Source organism: Pichia kudriavzevii, chromosome 2, assembly GCF_003054445.1.
Source record: "Pichia kudriavzevii chromosome 2, complete sequence".
Lineage (NCBI taxonomy): Eukaryota > Fungi > Ascomycota > Pichiomycetes > Pichiales > Pichiaceae > Pichia > Pichia kudriavzevii.
Window position 1 is genome coordinate 2,695,249 of NC_042507.1, and position 20,122 is coordinate 2,715,370.

The following is a 20,122-nucleotide window of genomic DNA, read 5'->3' on the forward strand; positions in this document are numbered from 1 at the left end:
GTTTCTTGAACACTACCTGTTTGTAAGTTCTGTCTTCTAACTTGATATTCTAAAGGCAACGACATGATTAGCACACGGTACAGGAAACTTTTAGCACAAGTGGCAGGACTTCTTTTGCTTGGGTATGCGATTTGCCATATAGCCTTTGCCAAGACATGGGTTTACACGCCTCAAATCCATGGTTCAATAACACCTGCAAGCGTGCAGTCATGGCCCGCTTCAACTGCCTCATCTGAAGGTAACTTAAAGACCGAAGACGGTGACTTCAATGCCAATGATGCGTCCTCGAAGAAAAAGGTTGGTTCTGTCAAGTTTGGTACTGATCCTGTGTACGGGAAGAATTTACTTATCGAAACCTACCAACGTGCCAATGCAACCATCATGACACTATGTAGAGAGCAGGATTTGAATGATATATTGGGTACCATCAGGAACTTAGAAGATAGATTCAATAAGAACTACCATTACGATTGGGTTTTCCTTAATGAAGTAGATTATAGTGAAAATTTTAAAAAGCAAGTCTCTAAATTTGTTTCTGGTGAGGCAAGGTTTGGTGTCATACCAAAGGAGCATTGGTCATATCCTGACTTTATTAACCAAGAAAAGGCGAGAGAAAGTAGGGAGAAGATGGAAGAAGAGGGTATTATATATGGGGGGTTGGAATCATATAGGCATATGTGCAGGTTTAACTCGGGCTTTTTTTTCCAACACCCACTAATGAAGGAATACAAGTATTATTGGAGAGTGGAGCCGCATGTTGAATTCACATGTGATGTTGATTACGATCCTTTTAAGTTTATGGCTGAGAATGATAAAAAATACGGCTTTACAATTACAATTCATGAATTTGTGAAAACTATTGAGACGCTATGGGATACCACAAAAGAATTCATCAATGAAAACAAACAATACTTGCATGCAAACAACTTGATGAAATTCATCTCAAATGATAATGGTGAGAGTTACAATTTGTGTCATTTTTGGTCCAATTTCGAGATAGCCGATATGGACTTTTGGAGATCACAGGCATATACGGACTACTTCAACCATTTAGATCAATCTGGTGGATTTTTCTATGAGAGATGGGGGGATGCTCCGGTGCATTCTATTGCAGTTTCTCTCTTTTTGGACAAAAACGATGTTCATTTCTTCAGAGACATTGGATATAGACATGGAGTCTATGCAATGTGTCCCACCGAGGATGAGTTATATGATACAAACAAATGTTTCTGTGACAAAAGAGACGATTTCACTTTTGACGGTTACGCTTGTGGTGATGAGCTATACCACGCTATGGGCTGGAAGAAACCTAACCATTGATGCAACCATGGCGACAGGACATTTTCAATGTTACTTTTCCATCTTTACCTCTGTTTTCCTTTCCTTTTGTTTCTGCCATTTATTATTTCCTATCGAACTTTATAAACAATTACAATCATGGATTTTTTACTACACGGGTCAATCGTCTATATACAAACAGAAAAACTCAACCTGTCAAGAGACATCTTATGCTTGGTAATGTGGTGAAAATATACGGTGGACATGATGAGGAAAAAAAGAAAGCGCGCGTTTTCTTGTGTTACCGAGAAATGAAAGCAGCTTACTCCTTTCGACTCTAAACGCTGTATGTAGTATATACAGCCGATGTGTATATGTTAGAATAAATTAAAGGCTTTGAAATTTCCAAGTGGACCACATTAGCCTTCCTTCTTTTGTAACTAGTTGAGGTTGGAAATGTATCTATTGAGAAGATATAGGTCACTCCTTCCATATGTTTTCGTGTCTGTGTTTGCCTTGGGGATAATTTTCTCTGTTTACGTTTCCAAATCCGAGAATGATATTAGAAAGCTTGATGGTTTCAACGCCGACCCAATTGAAAATTCACAACCTGGAACTCCTGAAGCTGTTGAAGAGAAACCAAATGACGACGCAGACGTCAAAACATATGCGTTGGAGAATGCCCCTGATCCTTACGCCGACCAAAGCAATGTGGAAAAATATATTGAAAAACAATTGAACAGTGAAGGATCAGAGATTAAAGATATCTCAAAGATGACAGACGAAGAAATAAGGGAGAAGCTACGGATCATAAAGCATGAACAAGAAGAGAAGAGAAAGAAATCACAAGAAGTGGTTGATTTTACTGATCCTGCAGATAGAGTTGAAGGGACCATGATTGACAATAATTCTAAAACGAGGTTGGACCCCCCGCCAGATGGCCAGCCTTGGGCACAGTATGAGCTTGAAAGGAAAGTGCCGGACGGATTAGTTGGTAATGGAGGACTAGTCAATGCGACACTGTTTACGTTATGTCGAAATTCCGAGCTTTATTCCATATTGGACTCGATCCATCAGTTGGAGACCCGGTTCAATGGCAAGCATCATTACGATTGGGTTTTTCTGAATGATGAGCCATTCAGTGAGGAGTTTATCGAGTTGACATCGAATCTAATCAGCGGGCGTGCTAGATATGGATTGATTCCAAAGAAACACTGGACGTATCCTGAATATGTCGATCAAGACAAGGCACGTGAGATTCGTGAAAGTCGAAAATGGGCGCAAATCACCTATGGATCAAGCGAATCATACAGACATATGTGTAGGTTCAACTCGTTGTTTTTCTACAAACATCCGATCATGGAGGAGTATGATTATTATTGGAGGGTTGAACCAGATGTTAAATTCCACTGTGACATTATGCAGGATCCATTCAAATACTTCCTTGAGAACAAAAAAAAGTATGGATTTACCATTTCCATGAGGGAATTACCGAATACGATTGAGACACTATGGGATACCAGCAAACTGTATTTTGGGCAACTCCAAGAAGATTATTTCTCCAAGGAGAACCGAGAGAAGAATCTGGCCGACTTTATAACCGACGATTCTGGGGCTAGTTATAACCTTTGCCATTACTGGACAAATTTTGAGATTGCAGACTTGAGTATCTATAGAAACGAAATCTATCAAGGATATGTTGAACATTTAGATCGTGCTGGAGGGTTTTTCTATGAGAGGTGGGGGGATGCGCCAATCCACTCTATTATTTTCAGTCTAATGTTGAGTAAGAAGGAGATCCATCTGTTTCAAGATATCAGTTACGAGCATACTGTTGGAAAGAGCTGTCCATTAAACCGGGAACTACATCGGAAGGCGCAATGTATCTGTGATCCGGAGGATAACTGGGTGTTGACCAGTGACAGCAGTTGTAATTTAAAATTTCTTGATGTTGTTGAAGATGCAAAGCCGCCCGAATTGGAGGCGTACCTGCAGCGGATTGCCAACAAGAAGTTGGAGGAGGAGGAATTACGACAAGAGCAGCGGAAACTACGGATGGAGACGGCACGGCGAAGCAGTGAGGCACGTCGTAGGAAAGCCGAAGAGAGACGGAAGGCCCGGATTGCTGCCAAGGAAGCCCATAGGAATAAGCAGAAAGAGCAACAGTAGGAAAGGTGGTAATAACAGAAAACGTACACTATTAGATACCAAAGTATTTTATTTTATTTTATTTTATTTTATTTTCACATCCTATCCTATCGTATATCATGTTATGTCACGGTTATTTACCTCACCTTAGCATGCCTTTTGCTTTGTTTTAATTTGTTTATTTGATTTTATTTTATGTCATGTCATGTCATGTTATGTTATGTTCTGTTATGTTATGTTCTGTTATGTTATGTTACTTTATCCCCGTTTTGTCATGTAGTTACTTCAGTTGATGCCGAGACCTGCCAACGCTGCCTTATGTAGCAACAATTACCATCTCGCCCTTATAAACATATAATACAACACCAGCATCTCACGTGACCTTGAAGCGTGATCGACGCGTCTGTTTCTCCACTTGGTATGCCATGTGTTTTGCTTTTCCTTTTCACGTTTTCTGGAAACAGCAAGAAAATGCTGAACTAAAAATAGCAACTATCAGAATGCGAGAAATTGCAAAAAGTCAATTTCTCTCTTTCCTTTTTGAACTAAACCAATTGGGGAATTTTCCCGAGGTTGGTGAAGGGGGGGGGAAGTAAGGGCAAAATTTAGAGCGAGATTTTCTCATTTTTTGTTTTTTTTTTTTCTTGGAATTGAAAACAAACAGAAAAAAACAACCCAAACATTCAAGTTACAAAAATTCAACATTGAAGTATCAACATACAACTCTCATTTTAGTTTTGAACAACCTCTGTTTCTTTCCTTCTTTCTTTCAAGACCTCAGTCAACTTCAACATCAACAACCACACAATTATGCTTTCATACGTCTCCATTGCTGTTATTCTTGCTGCTTATGTTGCTCCTTCCGTCGCCACTCCTCCAGCTTGTCTCTTGGCCTGTGCTGCAGAAGTCATCAAGGCTTCTTCCCAATGTAACCAATTGAACGAAATCAACTGTGTTTGTTCCAACGAGGCATCCTCCATCCAATCCTGTCTTCAATCGAAGTGTCCAAACGGTAACGCAGACACCGCATACACCTCCTTCAAAAACGTATGTAAGGAACAAGGTGTCGATGTCAATGGTAACAGTTCTTCTGCTAAACCTTCCTCTTCCTCCTCTTCTGCAAAGCCATCCTCATCCTCCTCTGCACAGCCATCCACCACTTCTTCTTCTTCTTCTTCTTTCTCTTCTGCAGAACCATCTTCCTCTGTTACTCCAACTACTTTCGAAGAACCAACTACTTCTGTTGCTCCAACCACTTCCGAAGAACCAACTTCCTCTGTTGCTCCAACCACTTCCGCAGAACCAACTTCCTCTGTTGCTCCAACCACTTCCGCAGAACCAAGTTCCACTATTGTCACTTCCACCTCTGCAGAACCTGTTCCAACTTACGATCCTTCCATCTCCTCCGGTAACTTTGCAGCAGCACTCCAATACAATGGTTTATTAGGTGCTGCAGCTTTGGCGGTTGTCAACTTAATCTAATGCTACCTTTATACTCTACAAAAGTTGAGCTCCATTTCTTTCTTTAACCTTTTCATTTTAGAACATCCAGCACAAAAACAAAAGTAATTACAATCTATTTTGTCTATTCTATACCCGTACAATCTTTAAATTTTTTTTGATATCACTAGAATGGATGTTCTTCTATATCTTCAGTTTTATATTATTTATAACAATCTAACAAAAAACCCAAAAACTAACTCCTTCTTATACTATGATGAGCACCTCTGCGGATTTTCTTGTTCCCCTATGTGGTGTAGCTACGCCTTTTCTATTCTTCGCTCTCAAGGTAAACAAAGCAGATACTGTTACAAAAATGATGGAGACTTCCAACTCCTCCCTTCTCTCTCAAAACCTTTCATTGCTTCTCTTGGGAACAGCGATTTGCTAGGTGACGGCTCCACAGTTTAGTCGATATACATTATGTATGGAATAATGCCCCTAGAGGAATATGTTGCTAATTATGATTCAATACTCGAGAATAAACCTTTTAAATTCGGGAATATGAAGGGTAAAGTTTTGAATAAATCAAGGTTTTTCAACGATCATTCGGATTATGAGGTCTTATTAAGGGAGAATATACCAGAGAAATATCAATCTTACTTTGAATCGCCCGTGAATTCCCCTACGAGTTTGAAGAAAACTAATTCGGACGAGCTAGATATCGAGATTGGTAGATCTTCTAACAATTGGAATCTGAGCCCAATTAAAACCAATCAAGAGAACGGTGTGAAAGACACTGAAGTTTTATTCAAAAAGTCGACAAAGAATCATACCAATGACGTCAATTTGCTGAAAGGTAAGCAAAATTCAAATGTATCAACCACTGATTATTCTCTAGATTTGGGTGATTTAAATCTTAAAAAAAAGGGACGAAGCAGCAAAGTTGCAGATATAGATATAGACTTTACTGTTGATAATATAGATCATTTAGAGGGACAGCATTTTAAGAAACTCAGTAGGCATAGTCTTGAAGATAATGAAGGTAAAAAATTAAATTCCATGATTCAGACATTGGTGACGAATCTAAAAGATGTTAAATCTGAAAATGTTAATCTGCGAAAGAATGTTGATGACTTGAATGCTATAGTAAAAGATTTAAATGCCTTGGTTGGAAACTACAAAGATAAATTGAGAAATTATCACAGAGAAAATAAACTTCTAAAACTAAAGCTAAAGAACACTCTTAAAGCACAGAACGAAAAAAGTATAGTGTATGAAAAAGAATACCTACCGGTGATAGATAAACCTGATAGTGCAGATAAAGATGAAAATATTGACATCGATGAAATTGATGAAAAAATCCGTGAACTAATGTCAAGGAGAGAATCTTTGCAAAAGCAATCGCAAGCTCATACGCCAAATCTAGAGGGATTATCTGATGAAATAGTTAACAAGTTATTATCGCAATTGAAGGAGCATAGTAAACATGATAGTAGGCCTGAGCTTGTTGAAAAAGCTAAGAATAATGAAAACTGTCCACGTGACCACTCACATGATAGTACGCATGACGAACTACGTGATGATCAGCATGGTGTCCATCGTGATTGTCCCTTCTGTGAGGATTCGGCGAAGAAAGCATCGATCCCAACATTCTTATTAAACTCGAAAAATTCAGATCTATCTCAGGAAGAGATCATTGAATTATTGGCTGAAAGGTTGAGAGTAAAGATGAATATTGATGCAAGCAAAAGTGTTCCAGATATTTGGTAGATTATAAAGCTAGTTATATTTGTACAAAAAAGTAGGTGTTGCAAATTCCATAAATCATGTAAATTAATAGATTATGTATGTGGTTAATTTTCTAATAAACAAAATTCATTTCTTACCTTTCTTTTTCCTGTTTTTCTTTCTTTGGGTTGTTTCAGGTACCTTGGCTGGTGCAGGCTCGGTTGTACTTTCTTGTAGCTGCGTAGTGGTCTCCTCTATAACATCTTTTTTATCAACATTTGATAAAATTAAACTTAAGCCCTCTTGCTCTTCACCCTGAACATTACAGCCATTTGGACCTAACGCATTGAACAACTTGGAAAATTCCTTGATTTTATGTGTTTTGTATGAGTAACATATACCACATCTTGGATCATTTGTTTTGAATTTTATTATGGTTTTCGGTTTGTCCTTATTAATTTTACTATGAGTGTAGGTTATTGATATCGTCGTGCCAGATGGGTTTGCCTTCAAAAGGTCCCTAGTAGAAGTAATATACGTATCAATTTGTTTTACCTTCATTGTCCTGAAGGATGAAACAAGTCGAATCAGAAACTACACATGTTGTCTCTGTAGGTAATCTTCAACTTTTCGAAATTCCTCGATTCTTGGAATTTGAATTTTTAGCATGCGACTGAAACGTCCTTTTTAAATACGTCAGATTTGATTCTATATTAAAAACAGTGAAATAGTGTTCCATAGTAAGAGGATAGCATTTTTTATAAATATATACAAGAACTTAATTTTTGCTTAAGTCTGCACCTACTTGAGATGAAGTTTTAAGCTTTCTGGAATTTCATAGCCCTTGGATTGCAAAGAAGCCAAAATTTTTGGTAACTCGGAGCCAAGGCTGAAATCCTCATATTGCTCGGTGAATTCACCCAGTTCATTCAATACAAACTGAATGAATGCAGTATCCTGGTTATAAATACCTTGCATTAGCATAAAGTAAAAGGTGTATTTATTAGGGATCAGTCTATTATCATTAGATTTTGCCCATTTTGACTTAATTTCTTGGTAGAATTCCTTTGCCTTGTTGATTTCGGACGTCTTAGAATAGCCCTTGAAAATTGAGTTATAGAAAATTGAGTTAGTTAAGACACCATTTTTCTCTGCTTTTCTGTAATATCTCAAGGCCTTTTCAACATCACCTCTGTTTGTAAAGGAGGTTATGATAGCAGAGTATGAAACAGAAGTTAATTTGATGCCAGCTTCTTCCAGCTTGGACAACATTGAGACACCTAAATTATACGTATTATCAGATTTTAGCAGGTTAGTTGCAACACCAATTAATGCGACATTGTTCAACTTGATATTATTCAACTCCATTGTTTTAACTAAACCGAAAATTTTGCCCATAATCTCATCTTCGGACAACTGCAACTCCCTTGATGTTTTCAAGGTTAAATCAATGATTGTAACCCAGGTGGCAATATCCGGACGAATGTTTTTATGTTTATTAGAGACAAAATCCTCCATTAAAGCAGTAGCTTCCTCATACTTCTTGCCAGAAACTAAACTACCAAGTAATTTATTGTAGATGATAGTAGTTGGCTTGAATTCTGCGTCTTTTTCGTAAAGTCTGAATAGATTGTAGGCTTCATCGATGTGCTTCGAAATCAATAAATATTCAACAAGTGCTGACTTTAAAGTCGTATCAAACAATTTAGGAGACTCCTTCTTTAATTTGCTGATCAAATCCTTCGCAGCTTCGGGCCTCTTGGTTTTAAACAAGTATTCAATGTAGATTCCATAGGATTCAGAGTTTGGAGTGACAGTTTTCTTCAAAACTTCCCAAAACGATTCAACTTGCTTGGAAGTGGATGACGTTTCAATCTTAGAAAATGCTAATAAGGCTTGGTTCCAACCGTCAGTTCCAATATCTATTTTATGTTGAAGAGCAAATTTCCAGAGCTCAATAGCTCTTGAATATAGTTTACTCTTATTCAAATAAGTCATGTAGTGCGATAAAGTTGAAGGCTTAATCAATTTCTCCTTACCTTTATATGCAGCTAGATTATTCGAAACGGTTTTTTCCAAATAAACTAACTTTCCACTTGTTGATGCAATTCTGATACCTTTTAAACTTTCCGCCGAATTGATATCGAAATTCTCACTCTTGTAAGCTTGGTATAAAGAAACAGCAGTTCTGATCTCTTCTTGGTCAAATTTTCTAGCAAGTCTTTCAAGTGCACCTGTGGTAGCTGGTGTAGATTCCCCAAAAATAAGTTTGATGAACTCTGGATCGATTTTCTTTTCTTTGTTTTCAATGAGTGACAAAAGATATAACAATAGACCATAAATTTTCAGGTTGGATCTTGCTTCATTAACCGATAATTTCTTGTCTTTGAATGCAGCTTCAGTGTTTTTGAAGTAACTAGCATTTTCAATCCAAAGGGTCAATGCCTGAGTGTATTTTTTTTCATTGATCAAAACATCAAGGTATTTTTGAAAATGAGAAGCGTGAATAAGTTTATTATCAATTAGAGAATTGATAATTTCCTTATATAAAATTGATTTTGTTACTTGAGAACCAGATGTTTCCTGAATCGCATCAATTTTGTTCAACAATAAGTGGCCTAAAGAAATCATGTTTGAAAACGAATTCTCTATATCTTTAGCTGAAGCCTTTTGGAATGAACGATGGACTTCTTCAAAAAGAGGAGAAAATTCAGTGAAATCCTTGTTAACAGTTTCACGCAAATTGGCTGCGAGCATGTTTCTCCTTGGCCTATAGGTATGCTGCTTTGTTGGAACTTCTTCCGTTGTTGTCTCTGGAGTAGCAGTAGCAGTGGTGGTGGACTGGAACCTCCATTGCTTATTCAGTGGAGAAAGGCCATTTGCAGTTGTCCGAGTAGATAGAGAGCTACGTAGGGATTTTGAAAACATCTTATGCTTAGATGGCGTGTATCTCCTCGACAACGACTTACTTTGGTAACAGGGTAGTTTCCAATAGATAAAAACGAAGTTGGGGAGCTCTTTAGATGTCTGAAATTTTCAAAATCGACGATTTTTTTTTCTCATTTTCAATGGATTTTTTTGGCCTAACTAAAAATTATTTATACAGCTCGAATAGTATAAACGGAAGGTATTATGAGTATGTCTATTAAGGTTTAAAAAATGCATGTTTTTATATGTAAAGCTCCTCAAGTTCATCTGGTGTAAGCCCTAATGCCATGGAATATTCAATGAAAAATTCATCTATTCGAAAGGGTTTGCTTTCCGTCTCTTCCCCTAGGGAATAACTCTCCCACTCTTTGCCACTAATCATTTGCTGATGCTGTGAGGTATAATTTCGGGTCAATCTATACTCCCGTTGAACTACTGTACTGTTGCATGTGCCGAATGGTGCATTTACCGCAAATACTCCCTCTTCGTTGGCATATTCTGGACAATCGTAGATATTGACCCATAAGTTGAACTTCCTATCGAAAATATGATCTGGTTCGGTATCTCTATCTAATGCCTTTGGGTATAATCTCCGTATTATAGTTTCATAGGAGTGTGGGAAGTACGCCCTTGCACCCTCAAAATAAGAAGGAACCATAGTTGATAACTCTGCAATCTTGTAAACATTGTCATTTTTGCAATGTACTAATTGTTTATCATTCTGCAATTGTTGGATTTCTTCCATCAACTGCTTACCATAAACCTCCCCTTCAAGAGCAAAATGTTGATTAATATCATAATTAGGATCAACGACCTTCTTAAGTACTTGTTTGCTTTTCGCATCCTTCAAATAATTGTCTGTCCATGCAAGAGCAGTGATGTCTAAATAAATACCTGTACTAATATCGATTAGCCTTCCATCTATAACATTGTTTCCATCGCCTTTAATTCTACTATAGTAGGCAGGATTGATATCAATAAGATAGCCCGTCATTGCACTTTGAAATTGATCCTTTTCACTGTAATCTATTATTAAAGTCTGGTTAAAGTTTCTAGCCAGTAGATTCAACGATTCCATTGTAACAATAACATCAATATCACCATCCCATGGAAGCGTCAACCCATTTCTAATCCATCCCAACATCGAACCATAAGCAATAAAAGTTTTAAGGTCATTCTCAAAGCAAAACCTTAACCAAGTTCTGGCTAACCTATGGATAATAGATTGACGTGAATCATTCAGAATATAGCTGCCAGAAAAAAATCTCCAATCAAAATGGGAACCAAGACCTGTGTTGTACAAATGTGCCTCGCTAAGATACTTAGGATGAAAGCCCGTCCTCAACCGAAATTTTTCAAGAGTCTCCAATCTTTCTGATAATTCAGTGTCATAATTTGATTCCTTAACGGAGAGAGCTTTATTCTGTAACTCATTTAGAAATTTTCCTTCATCCCATATAAAATCTTTAACTTTCCAATGATCAAGTTCCATTGCTTCCTTTCCGTTTACTACCAAATATGTTTGATCATAGTCAATTGTGCGATGCTCTTTATTTGAGATCATCTTGCCGATCTTGGCTTTTTTCAAGAATTGTGAAAATTTATGTCTTATGTCACTAACAGTCCAACTTTCACTCAAAAAAGAAGGATTTTCCTTTATTTCAATGTCTAGCAAATATTTTAAAATATTTTTATCTCTAAGAATTTCACCATTCGATATACTTTCGTCTTGCTTGATATTCACTATCAAACTGCCTTCACCATTAGAACCAAAAACATTGAGCAAGAAAATTTTACTAGGAGCTGGTTGCGATAACTTCATATAAGAGGCAGCATACAGTAGCCTGCCTGGTTCCTTGATTTTTGCTGTTGTCGGCCCTGTTATTTGGAAGCGAAAGGGATAGTCTGATTGTGGTTCTATATCAACACAATTGGAAAAAAAATCTTTATTACCTTCACATCCGTATAATAGGGCAAAGGTTTGACAATCCAAAGACACCAGGTCATTCAGATTTTTCTGAAATCCTTCAGAATTAACAGCCAGCCAATCAGAAAGAAACGAATAATCATAATCTAACTTTAATTCCAAATTTATCCAGTCACCCCAACTGAATGGTATGCTGAACTCTTCGCTTAACGTCATATCTTTCGACTTTATGATATTTTCAATGTACAGTAACAAAGCTGCAGGTGCTAATCTTGGATCAAAAATGTCAACTGATTTTTCATCTGGATACATTTCTTCAATATTGGGGATGGCGATTTTATCCAGAGCATGAGTTTCGGTATTATGTTTGGTGTAGACTGAGTCAAAATTCAGTGTTATTTCTTTATAATCATAGTCATAATACCAGAAATAAACTAGTAGTAATAATCCAATAAAGGTGCCAATAATAAGCCGTTGTAACTTCCGATTAAATCGAATGGATTTCATCAACGCAAATTTGGCGCCCTTACTGAATTCTAATATATCCTGGGATATAGACGTCAAAAAGCTATTATCTTCATGACCAATATCAAAATCATCTTCCTCATCATCAACCAGCAAATCGTCATCAAGGAGACCCTGAAAAAAGCTCTTAATGTCCTGATCGTTTGATAGAAATCCGCCCTGTAGAGACTGGTTGTTGCTACTGCTAGATCGATCTCCATATGGTTTCATATTTCTCCGATTGGGGTTCATTTCTCAGAGACTGCACTCTTGAAGTTGTTCTGAATCATATATGTTAAAATAAAAAAAAAGGTACAACAGTATGTCAGAAAAAACAAAGTACCACGAAAAGTCTAATGATTGAGGAATCTTATTCCTTCCCATATTTTCGTGGAATTTTTTGGCCTGAAAATACGAGGTCTTGCATATTGCCCTTTTCCATATAAATGTTTCTACATAACTACATGTGTCTTAGTCGAAGTTTATTCTTCTCCAAAATATTTGAGAAACTCTTCCGGTTTCTTCATTCCTCTTAGTTTGTAGTATCTGTTGAGACAAGAGTATGGCTGGAAAGTAATGTCGTCTCTTGGATTACAAGAACAGCGGCCCTTCTTTCTAACTGATTGTTTCAAGGGGCATTGAGTAAATGGACCGTGATAATATCCAACATCTTCAAAAAAGTGTAACTTACTCTTATCTAGGAATAAAGAAGCAGCAATCGAATGCACCGGTGCATCTCCCCATCTCTCGTAAAAGAACCCACCTGCCTTGTCTAAATGATCAAAGTATTTTGTGTAGGCCTTACTTCTCAAGAAATCCAGCTTACCAATTTCAAAATTAGACCAGAAATGGCAAGTGTTATAAGTTTCACCATCATCGTTAGAGATGAAGTCCAATGAATTATCCTTTGCTAGAAACTGTGGGTTTTTGCTAATGAAATCCTTAGTCGTATCCCACAATGTAGGGATCGTTTCAATATACTCATTCAATGCAATGGTGAAACCATATTCCAGATCATTTTCCTTCATGAAGGAAAAGACATCATAATCCAAGTCACAATAAAACTTTACACTTGGCTCGACTCTCCAGTAGTAGTCATATTCATCCATTAGGGGGTGTCTGAAGAAGAACCCAGATTCATATCTACACATGTGTCTATATGATAGGGAACCACCGTATAATACACCTTTTTCCTCCATTTCCTTCCAAGAAGCTTGTGCTTTATCTATGTTTATATTCAATGGAACCGACCAGTGGTCATATGGTATGACACCATACTTGGTATCCCCACTGACCGATTTTGTCGTTTCCTCTATGAACTCATCTGTGAATTTGACGTCATTGAGGAAAACCCAATCATAGTGGAACTTATGGTTGAACCTATCTTCAATGCTTTGGATGGATCCAAGCAACTCCCATAAATCTTCGTTTCTAGCCAAGGTAACAAACGTTGCCTTGACCTTTCCAGTAGGCTTTTTCATCAATATTTCATTTGTGTCTGCACTTTCCAACCTCTTTTGTGAATCTAACTTCGATGTGGATGAGGGTAGAGCATGATAAATAATAAGTATAAGGACAGCCACAAGAAAGATTGACCTTATAAGTCTACTCTTAGTTTGTCCGGGCGAAAGCATTAGTTCATAAACTATCAGTTTTATTTTTTTTGTTTTGTTGTTGGAAGAATAATGAAAAATTATTTGAAACAAAATGCAGTGAAGATCTTTTGAAGAATCCGCATCTCAGTTTTCTCCAACTTTACCGACATGATTTAGAAAATTGGGCAGCACGTTCAGGCAAGAAAGTAGTGTTCCCTACTTTTGAGTTGTCGTTGATCGGTGATATGCTATCGGTTCTTCCAACGATGCCTATTCTGTGAGACTATTCAATGTTTGTCGTTCCAGATATGCCAATACAGACCATTTAACTAGCTAGCACACGCTTTGTAACGACATTTTGTTCTGTCGCAGTGCGTCAGATTAATTGACTAACCATGGAAAAATCGTACGAAAAATTACCAACTATGTATTTTGTCATAATGTGTAAATAAAGGAATTACAAAATAGAAATAGTCAAGAGATAAGTATCTAGCACAAACATCTGAATGAAGCCATGTCGAAAAAAAAAAAAAATACGTCGCCGATGTAGTGAAAAGCGGTTGATACAATCATATAAAAAACTCGGCTCAAGTCTGCAACGAAGTTAATAGAAAAAATGAATTTGAAGCTGTATAAATTCACTATGGAATGAACAGAAATGATGTATAGGCAAAAAAAAGGAAAAGAAGAATAAGGGACACATTCAACTATGTATGATATAGTATTAAGATTTTTCATTTGAAACGTTGGGGTTTTCTGGAATGAAAAATATCGATTCAATCACTGCAGGATCAATCACCGTATTTTTCCCAACCTTCTGGTTTCTTGAGACCTTTCAATTTGTAGTATCTGTTATTGCAGAAGTAGTTCTTGAAAGTGACGTCATCATTTGGATTACAAGCACATTTCTTTTCAAGTCTAGTTTTCTCATTGACTGGACAATTCGAGAAAGGAACATGGTAGTATCCTAAGTCGTCAAAGAAATGGATCTTCTCCTTGTCCATAAAGAGAGCAACTGCAATCGAATGGATAGGCGCATCTCCCCATCTCTCATAGAAGAACCCACCTGCTTGATCTAAATAGTCAAAGTAGGCGAGGTACGCTTCGCTTCTCCAGAAATCCAGCTTTCCGATTTCAAAGTTAGACCAGAAATGGCAGCCATTATAGCTGACACCACCGTCGTCAGAAATCCAATCCATAAAGTTATTCTTGTGTAAGTAGCCAGGGTACTCCTTCAAGAATTGTTTAGTAGTTTCCCATAAGGTTGGGATAGTAGCAGGATATTCCGGCAAGGAAATGGTATATGAGTATTCGTAATCATTGTCTTGCATATACTTGAAGATATCATAGTCAATGTCACAGTAGATCTTAATACCAGGCTCAACTCTCCAGTAATAGTCAAATTGTTCCATTAATGGATGTCTAAAGAAAAATCCAGATTCATATCTGCACATATGTCTATAAGAGATGGAATCTCCGTAAATGATTTGTTCCTGTCTCATTCTTTCTCTGGTTTTAGCAGCTTTTTCTGTATCGATCCAGCTTGGGAACGACCATTGTTCTTGAGGAATTAAACCATAATGGGTATTACCTGAAACCAACCTAGAGGTTTCCTTCTTGAATTCCTCAGAGAACTCTTCATCGTTCAAGAAGACCCAGTCGTAAGCAAAGTTTCTGTTGAATCTATCCTCAATTTGTTTGATTGAGCCCAAGATTTCCCAAACATCAGAGTTTCTAGCCAAAGTGACAAATGCAGCCTTGACTTTTTCTCCCGATTGACCAGCCTTCTTCGCCTGTTCTTGAGCAGAAGAGGTGCCATCTGTGTTGGCTGTGATCTTCTTGCCCGGCGCAGGAGCCTTCTCATTGGTGCTGGTGGTGTTACTCCCTGTTACATTGGAGACAGAGTACGAAGTGGAGGATCCCTTGGAGAGAATGTAAGCGGAAAGAACTAGAAGGAGTGCAAAGAACGCAAACCTGACCAACCTAGCATTAGACCTGGCCATTGTGTGAATGTGGTTGTTTGTGGTTGTCTGTTTGGACTACTTCCTTGAGCGTGGAAACTAAACAAACAATCTAAACAATGTCTATAAAGAGATACCCACCTGTAGTGAACCTACTCTATAACGTAACAATAAGTTTTTCGACACGAGACTCGAAAATGCGGAATGCGAAATGCTAAATGCGAAATGGAGAAGACGCCACGTCTCAGTTTTCCCAGGTGCTCTTCTCGTGTCCCTCCTCTCCCCTCTTTTTTTTATTGTTTTTATTTTTTTTTTTCTTCCCTAGTCTGAGCCTCTTCAATAGAATGTCAAAAATCACCAACAGGAAAAGTCTGTGCGGATCAACATCCTTTTCCTTGAACTCAATGCTAGTTGCATCGTATTGTACTTACGTTGCACTTCATTGTAATTCAATGTAAGATATTGTGATACCCCGTTTTAACCCGTCGTGCACCTACAATGTCCAGACGTCTCTTGAAAGAAATCAGAGACCTGGTGGGTGTCACCGAAGAGAACCCCACTCTAAAGCTTGTCTCGCCCCCACATTCGCTTGCCCAGATAGAGGTGTCCATCTCCGTGCCGGAGAACCCCCTCTACAGTGGACAGACCTTTGTGGTCTCCTACACACCGGGGGGTGACTATCCGTTCCACCCGCCCACGGTTGTCTTCAACGGGAACACGATCCCGCTGCATCCACACGTGTACAGCAATGGCCATATCTGTCTCAACATCCTCTATGACGGATGGACCCCCGTGCAGACCCTCCTCTCTGTTGTGCTCTCCCTACAATCAATGCTTGCCGGCAACAGTCTCGCCGAAAGACCCCCCGACGACGACCTCCATTGTGGGAGGGGGAGCAGCGATCCACAGAAGACAAGGTGGGTCTTTCATGACGACAATGTATAGCACAAGTTGGTTATATATTAATATATATATAGATATAGATATATACAGATACATCTACCAATCTATGTAGATATATCTGTAAAATAGGTAAAGGATAATTCTTCGCGTTGGCGGGAAAAGGACACGGAGAATTTGCACTTCACCACGGATTTACACTAGGTGGCTCTTTCCATAGTGGTGTGTTACTCTTGAACAGCTGTGTATGTTCTCGAAACTCGCATCCCGTCTCCTCCCCATACACGTTCGCAGATATACACACATGACTGCTCCGTACACAATCCTTGCCGACGATGCTGCTATTCCTAAACCGGATTTGGATGATAGACATTACAGAATCATCCAGTTGCAGAATGGCCTAAAGGCAATATTGATCAATGATCCTGATTCCGATAAATCTGCTGCTGCTCTGGACGTCAATGTCGGCTCCTACAACGACCCAAAGGATTTGCCCGGCTTGGCCCACTTTTGTGAACATTTGCTCTTTCTAGGCACCGAGAAGTATCCAAAGGAAAACGATTATAACGTTTACCTATCAACCAATTCGGGTTATTCAAACGCTTTCACCTCGTCATTGCATACAAACTACTACTTTGAGATCAAAAATGATGCCCTTCATGGAGCTTTAGACAGGTTTTCGCAGTTCTTCATCAAACCTCTTTTCTCTCCGTCTGGTAAAGATAGAGAAATTAACGCAGTGGATTCGGAAAACAAGAAAAACTTACAATCAGATCTCTGGAGGTTATACCAGTTGTCCAAATCGTCCACCTCCGATGCCCATCCCCATAATGGGTTCTCCACGGGTAACAAGGTGACTCTTGGTGAATTGCCTCTGCAGAAACATGTGGACGTGAGAGAAGAATTGATCAAATTCCACTCCGAGAATTATTCATCTAATATAATGTGCCTGTCCATATTGTCGAATGAATCATTGGAAACATTGACTGATTGGACTGTTGAAATGTTCTCTTCTATTGAAAATAAATCCTTGAAACCTCCAATTTACACGAATTCTCCGTTTAACTCAGCAAATTATATCAACCAGCTCTACAAGGTTAAACCAATTAAAAACATGCGTAGCTTACAGTTGTCATTCCCCATTCCTTCAACTGATCAATTTTGGGAATACATTCCAAATAACTATATATCTCACTTGATTGGTCATGAGTCAGAAGGTTCTCTATTGTACAATTTCAAAGAAAAAGGGTGGGCAAATGGCCTATCTTCTGGTGCCTCTAAAATATCCCCTGGTTATTCCGAGTTTAACATCAATGTAGAGCTAACCCTGGAGGGTTTAAACCATTATCGGGAGATTATAGAAGACGTGTTTAGGTATTTTCAAATGCTCAGAGATAACGGTCCACAAAAATGGATTTTTGATGAACTCCATAAGGAATCTTTGAATGCCTTCAAGTTTAAGCAAAAATCAGCAGTTGCTTCGACTGTTTCCAGATTTGCTGGAAAGTTACATGATTTAAGCTTTTATAATGTTCCAATGCATGATCCTTTAAGAACATTAGACATTAATACTGTTACAGTCGATCATATTCCCCCAAATGAGTTTTTGACTTTATCAATCACCAAAAAATTTGATCCCCAACTAATCTCAGATTTATTGGATTATTTAAATCCCTCAACTTTCAGAATCTTTTTAATTTCCAACGAAATATTCGCCAATGGCACCGTTGATGATTCTGAGATACAAAGAGAAAAATGGTATAATACTGAATACGTTGTTGAGCATTTTGATTCCCGTAACTTATTCAATCTATCGAAAGATCCTAAATTGACATTACCCGAAAAAAATGATTTTTTGGCAACCGATTTCAGCTTAACAACTACCCCGCCAACTAAATTCCCCAAGTTGGTAGAATTGGACCAGTTTTCCAAAATTTGGTTCAAGGCGAACCCCTCATTAAGTGGTCCTCGATCTTCGATTACAATTAAATTTAATTTGCCGGGATCCACTTCAACTCCTCTCAATTCGCTATATCTTTCTCTCTTTGTTGAGTTGTTGGACGATGAGTTGAATTCTCTATCTTATTATGCATCTCTTGCTAATTTAAACTATAACTTTAACATTGCAAGAGAAGGTATCAGTTTGGAAATTATTGGTTACTCTCACAAACAGGAAATATTACTATCAAAATTATTGCAAAGCTTGAATAGCTTTTCGCATGATGAGTCTACTTGGATTAACAATAGGAGGATCAAAAGGTATAATATCCTAAAAGAAAAGCTGTTTAGAAATCTAAAAAATTTTGGGTTTTCAACACCTTATGAGCAAGTTGGTCCAACAATCTCTTCTTTAATCAACGAAAATTCATGGTTAATTGATGATGAAATTGCCTGTATTAATGCAGTGGATTTCCAATCCCTGAAGAATTATTCTTTGAATTTATTTAAAATTTGTTTCATCGAAATCTTGTCCCTAGGTAACTTTGAGAAGAAAGATTCTATCAATATCTACAATATCGTGAAAAATAATTTCCCGTCATTATCAAGCTCAATGACATTGACAAATTCACAGTTTACTCGAGGTAGAACTTTGGATATAAGAAATGAACCTACATCACATTTCGTGAAATTGAATGATGATTTTGATAATATCAATTCGTGTGTTGAAACTTTCACCCAACTAGGTAGAATCACAAACCACCGTGATAGAATAATCAATGAGCTGATTGCTCAGATTTTGCATGAACCTTTCTTTAATAGATTGAGAACAATTGAGCAATTAGGTTATGTTGTATTTTCAGGTACTAGAGAAACACGTACTACCTTTGGCTTGAGGTTTTTGATTCAAAGTGAATATCCAACATTTTATTTGCTAGAAAGAATCAATAAGTTTGTAGAAAAAATGGGCAGATTTATCAATAATAAGATGACTGATGAAGAATTTAATAAGCATGTAGAGGCCTTGATTAATAAAAAGGAGCAAAAGATGAAAAATTTAAGAGAGGAAAGAAACTATTTCTGGAATAGAATCGCTAGTGGACACTATGATTTCGATAGGCACGAAAAAGATGTTGAATTTTTGAAGTCTTTCGATAAAGCTGATGTCTCCAAATTTTATCAGGAGAAAGTCATTGGCAGATTGGGTAAAGGCAGAGTTGTTGTCCATTTACAATCTCAGAAGGTACCAAAATTGGATTCGATCAAGATGATTAAAAATGCTTTTTCTAATTTCATCTATGACAAGGATGACTTTGATGATGTTAGCTATGAAAATGACAAAGTCAATGAAAAAATTGATTGTTTCTTCAAAAACAGGGAGATTGACGAATCAAGTCTCAGTTTATTATTTGAAGATGAGCTTTTCAGTGACTTTGGCTTTAAAAATGAGTTGAAGAATGAGATTTTATCCATCTTATCCAATGATTGGAATAGTTATTCCCCAACCATGGGTTTACTTATTGGTCAAGTAGGTGAATGGAAATGCTCTGTACCTTTAACTGCAGCTCCATCTGCCAAAATCGAGCAAGAACATTGTGATGAAGAAATTTGCATAAAGGGTAAGTTATAGATTTGTTTAACTTTATATATTTATAGTGTAAATCACCCGTGATTGGTAGGACAGATTACCACAGTTCGTAATGACAGTCCATCTTATAATTAAGCGATGCATTATGGGGATGAGAAATTATCAGATTTTTCCTAATCAGTTA

At 37.6% G+C, this 20,122-nt stretch overlaps 11 protein-coding genes across 11 annotated transcripts; 6 read left to right on the forward strand and 5 right to left on the reverse strand.

Moving 5' to 3' along the window:
- Positions 1-63: 63 nt before the first annotated feature.
- On the forward strand, positions 64-1,320 carry C5L36_0B12770 (uncharacterized protein; the record flags this gene model as incomplete). Its single annotated transcript, XM_029465667.1, has 1 exon — positions 64-1,320. One exon carries the CDS (start codon positions 64-66, stop codon positions 1,318-1,320), a length of 1,257 nt encoding a protein of 418 aa, XP_029321527.1.
- Positions 1,321-1,734: 414 nt separating this feature from the next.
- C5L36_0B12780 (uncharacterized protein) lies at positions 1,735-3,447 on the forward strand (the record flags this gene model as incomplete). Its single annotated transcript, XM_029465668.1, has 1 exon — positions 1,735-3,447. One exon carries the CDS (start codon positions 1,735-1,737, stop codon positions 3,445-3,447), a length of 1,713 nt encoding a protein of 570 aa, XP_029321528.1.
- Positions 3,448-4,236: 789 nt separating this feature from the next.
- C5L36_0B12790 (uncharacterized protein) lies at positions 4,237-4,908 on the forward strand (the record flags this gene model as incomplete). Its single annotated transcript, XM_029465669.1, has 1 exon — positions 4,237-4,908. One exon carries the CDS (start codon positions 4,237-4,239, stop codon positions 4,906-4,908), a length of 672 nt encoding a protein of 223 aa, XP_029321529.1.
- A 441-nt stretch (positions 4,909-5,349) lies between these two features.
- On the forward strand, positions 5,350-6,639 carry C5L36_0B12800 (uncharacterized protein; the record flags this gene model as incomplete). Its single annotated transcript, XM_029465670.1, has 1 exon — positions 5,350-6,639. One exon carries the CDS (start codon positions 5,350-5,352, stop codon positions 6,637-6,639), a length of 1,290 nt encoding a protein of 429 aa, XP_029321530.1.
- A 105-nt stretch (positions 6,640-6,744) lies between these two features.
- C5L36_0B12810 (uncharacterized protein) lies at positions 6,745-7,158 on the reverse strand (the record flags this gene model as incomplete). Its single annotated transcript, XM_029465671.1, has 1 exon — positions 6,745-7,158. The coding sequence occupies one exon, from the start codon at positions 7,156-7,158 to the stop codon at positions 6,745-6,747; it is 414 nt and encodes a 137-aa protein (XP_029321531.1).
- Positions 7,159-7,398: 240 nt separating this feature from the next.
- Positions 7,399-9,525, reverse strand: C5L36_0B12820 (uncharacterized protein; the record flags this gene model as incomplete). Its single annotated transcript, XM_029465672.1, has 1 exon — positions 7,399-9,525. The coding sequence occupies one exon, from the start codon at positions 9,523-9,525 to the stop codon at positions 7,399-7,401; it is 2,127 nt and encodes a 708-aa protein (XP_029321532.1).
- Positions 9,526-9,766: 241 nt separating this feature from the next.
- On the reverse strand, positions 9,767-12,208 carry C5L36_0B12830 (uncharacterized protein; the record flags this gene model as incomplete). Its single annotated transcript, XM_029465673.1, has 1 exon — positions 9,767-12,208. The coding sequence occupies one exon, from the start codon at positions 12,206-12,208 to the stop codon at positions 9,767-9,769; it is 2,442 nt and encodes an 813-aa protein (XP_029321533.1).
- Positions 12,209-12,438: 230 nt separating this feature from the next.
- C5L36_0B12840 (uncharacterized protein) lies at positions 12,439-13,590 on the reverse strand (the record flags this gene model as incomplete). Its single annotated transcript, XM_029465674.1, has 1 exon — positions 12,439-13,590. The coding sequence occupies one exon, from the start codon at positions 13,588-13,590 to the stop codon at positions 12,439-12,441; it is 1,152 nt and encodes a 383-aa protein (XP_029321534.1).
- A 752-nt stretch (positions 13,591-14,342) lies between these two features.
- On the reverse strand, positions 14,343-15,554 carry C5L36_0B12850 (uncharacterized protein; the record flags this gene model as incomplete). Its single annotated transcript, XM_029465675.1, has 1 exon — positions 14,343-15,554. The coding sequence occupies one exon, from the start codon at positions 15,552-15,554 to the stop codon at positions 14,343-14,345; it is 1,212 nt and encodes a 403-aa protein (XP_029321535.1).
- Positions 15,555-16,010: 456 nt separating this feature from the next.
- C5L36_0B12860 (uncharacterized protein) lies at positions 16,011-16,457 on the forward strand (the record flags this gene model as incomplete). The annotated part of the gene is made up of 1 exon (XM_029465676.1): positions 16,011-16,457. The coding sequence occupies one exon, from the start codon at positions 16,011-16,013 to the stop codon at positions 16,455-16,457; it is 447 nt and encodes a 148-aa protein (XP_029321536.1).
- Positions 16,458-16,659: 202 nt separating this feature from the next.
- C5L36_0B12870 (uncharacterized protein) lies at positions 16,660-19,980 on the forward strand (the record flags this gene model as incomplete). Its single annotated transcript, XM_029465677.1, has 1 exon — positions 16,660-19,980. One exon carries the CDS (start codon positions 16,660-16,662, stop codon positions 19,978-19,980), a length of 3,321 nt encoding a protein of 1,106 aa, XP_029321537.1.
- Positions 19,981-20,122: the final 142 nt, after the last annotated feature.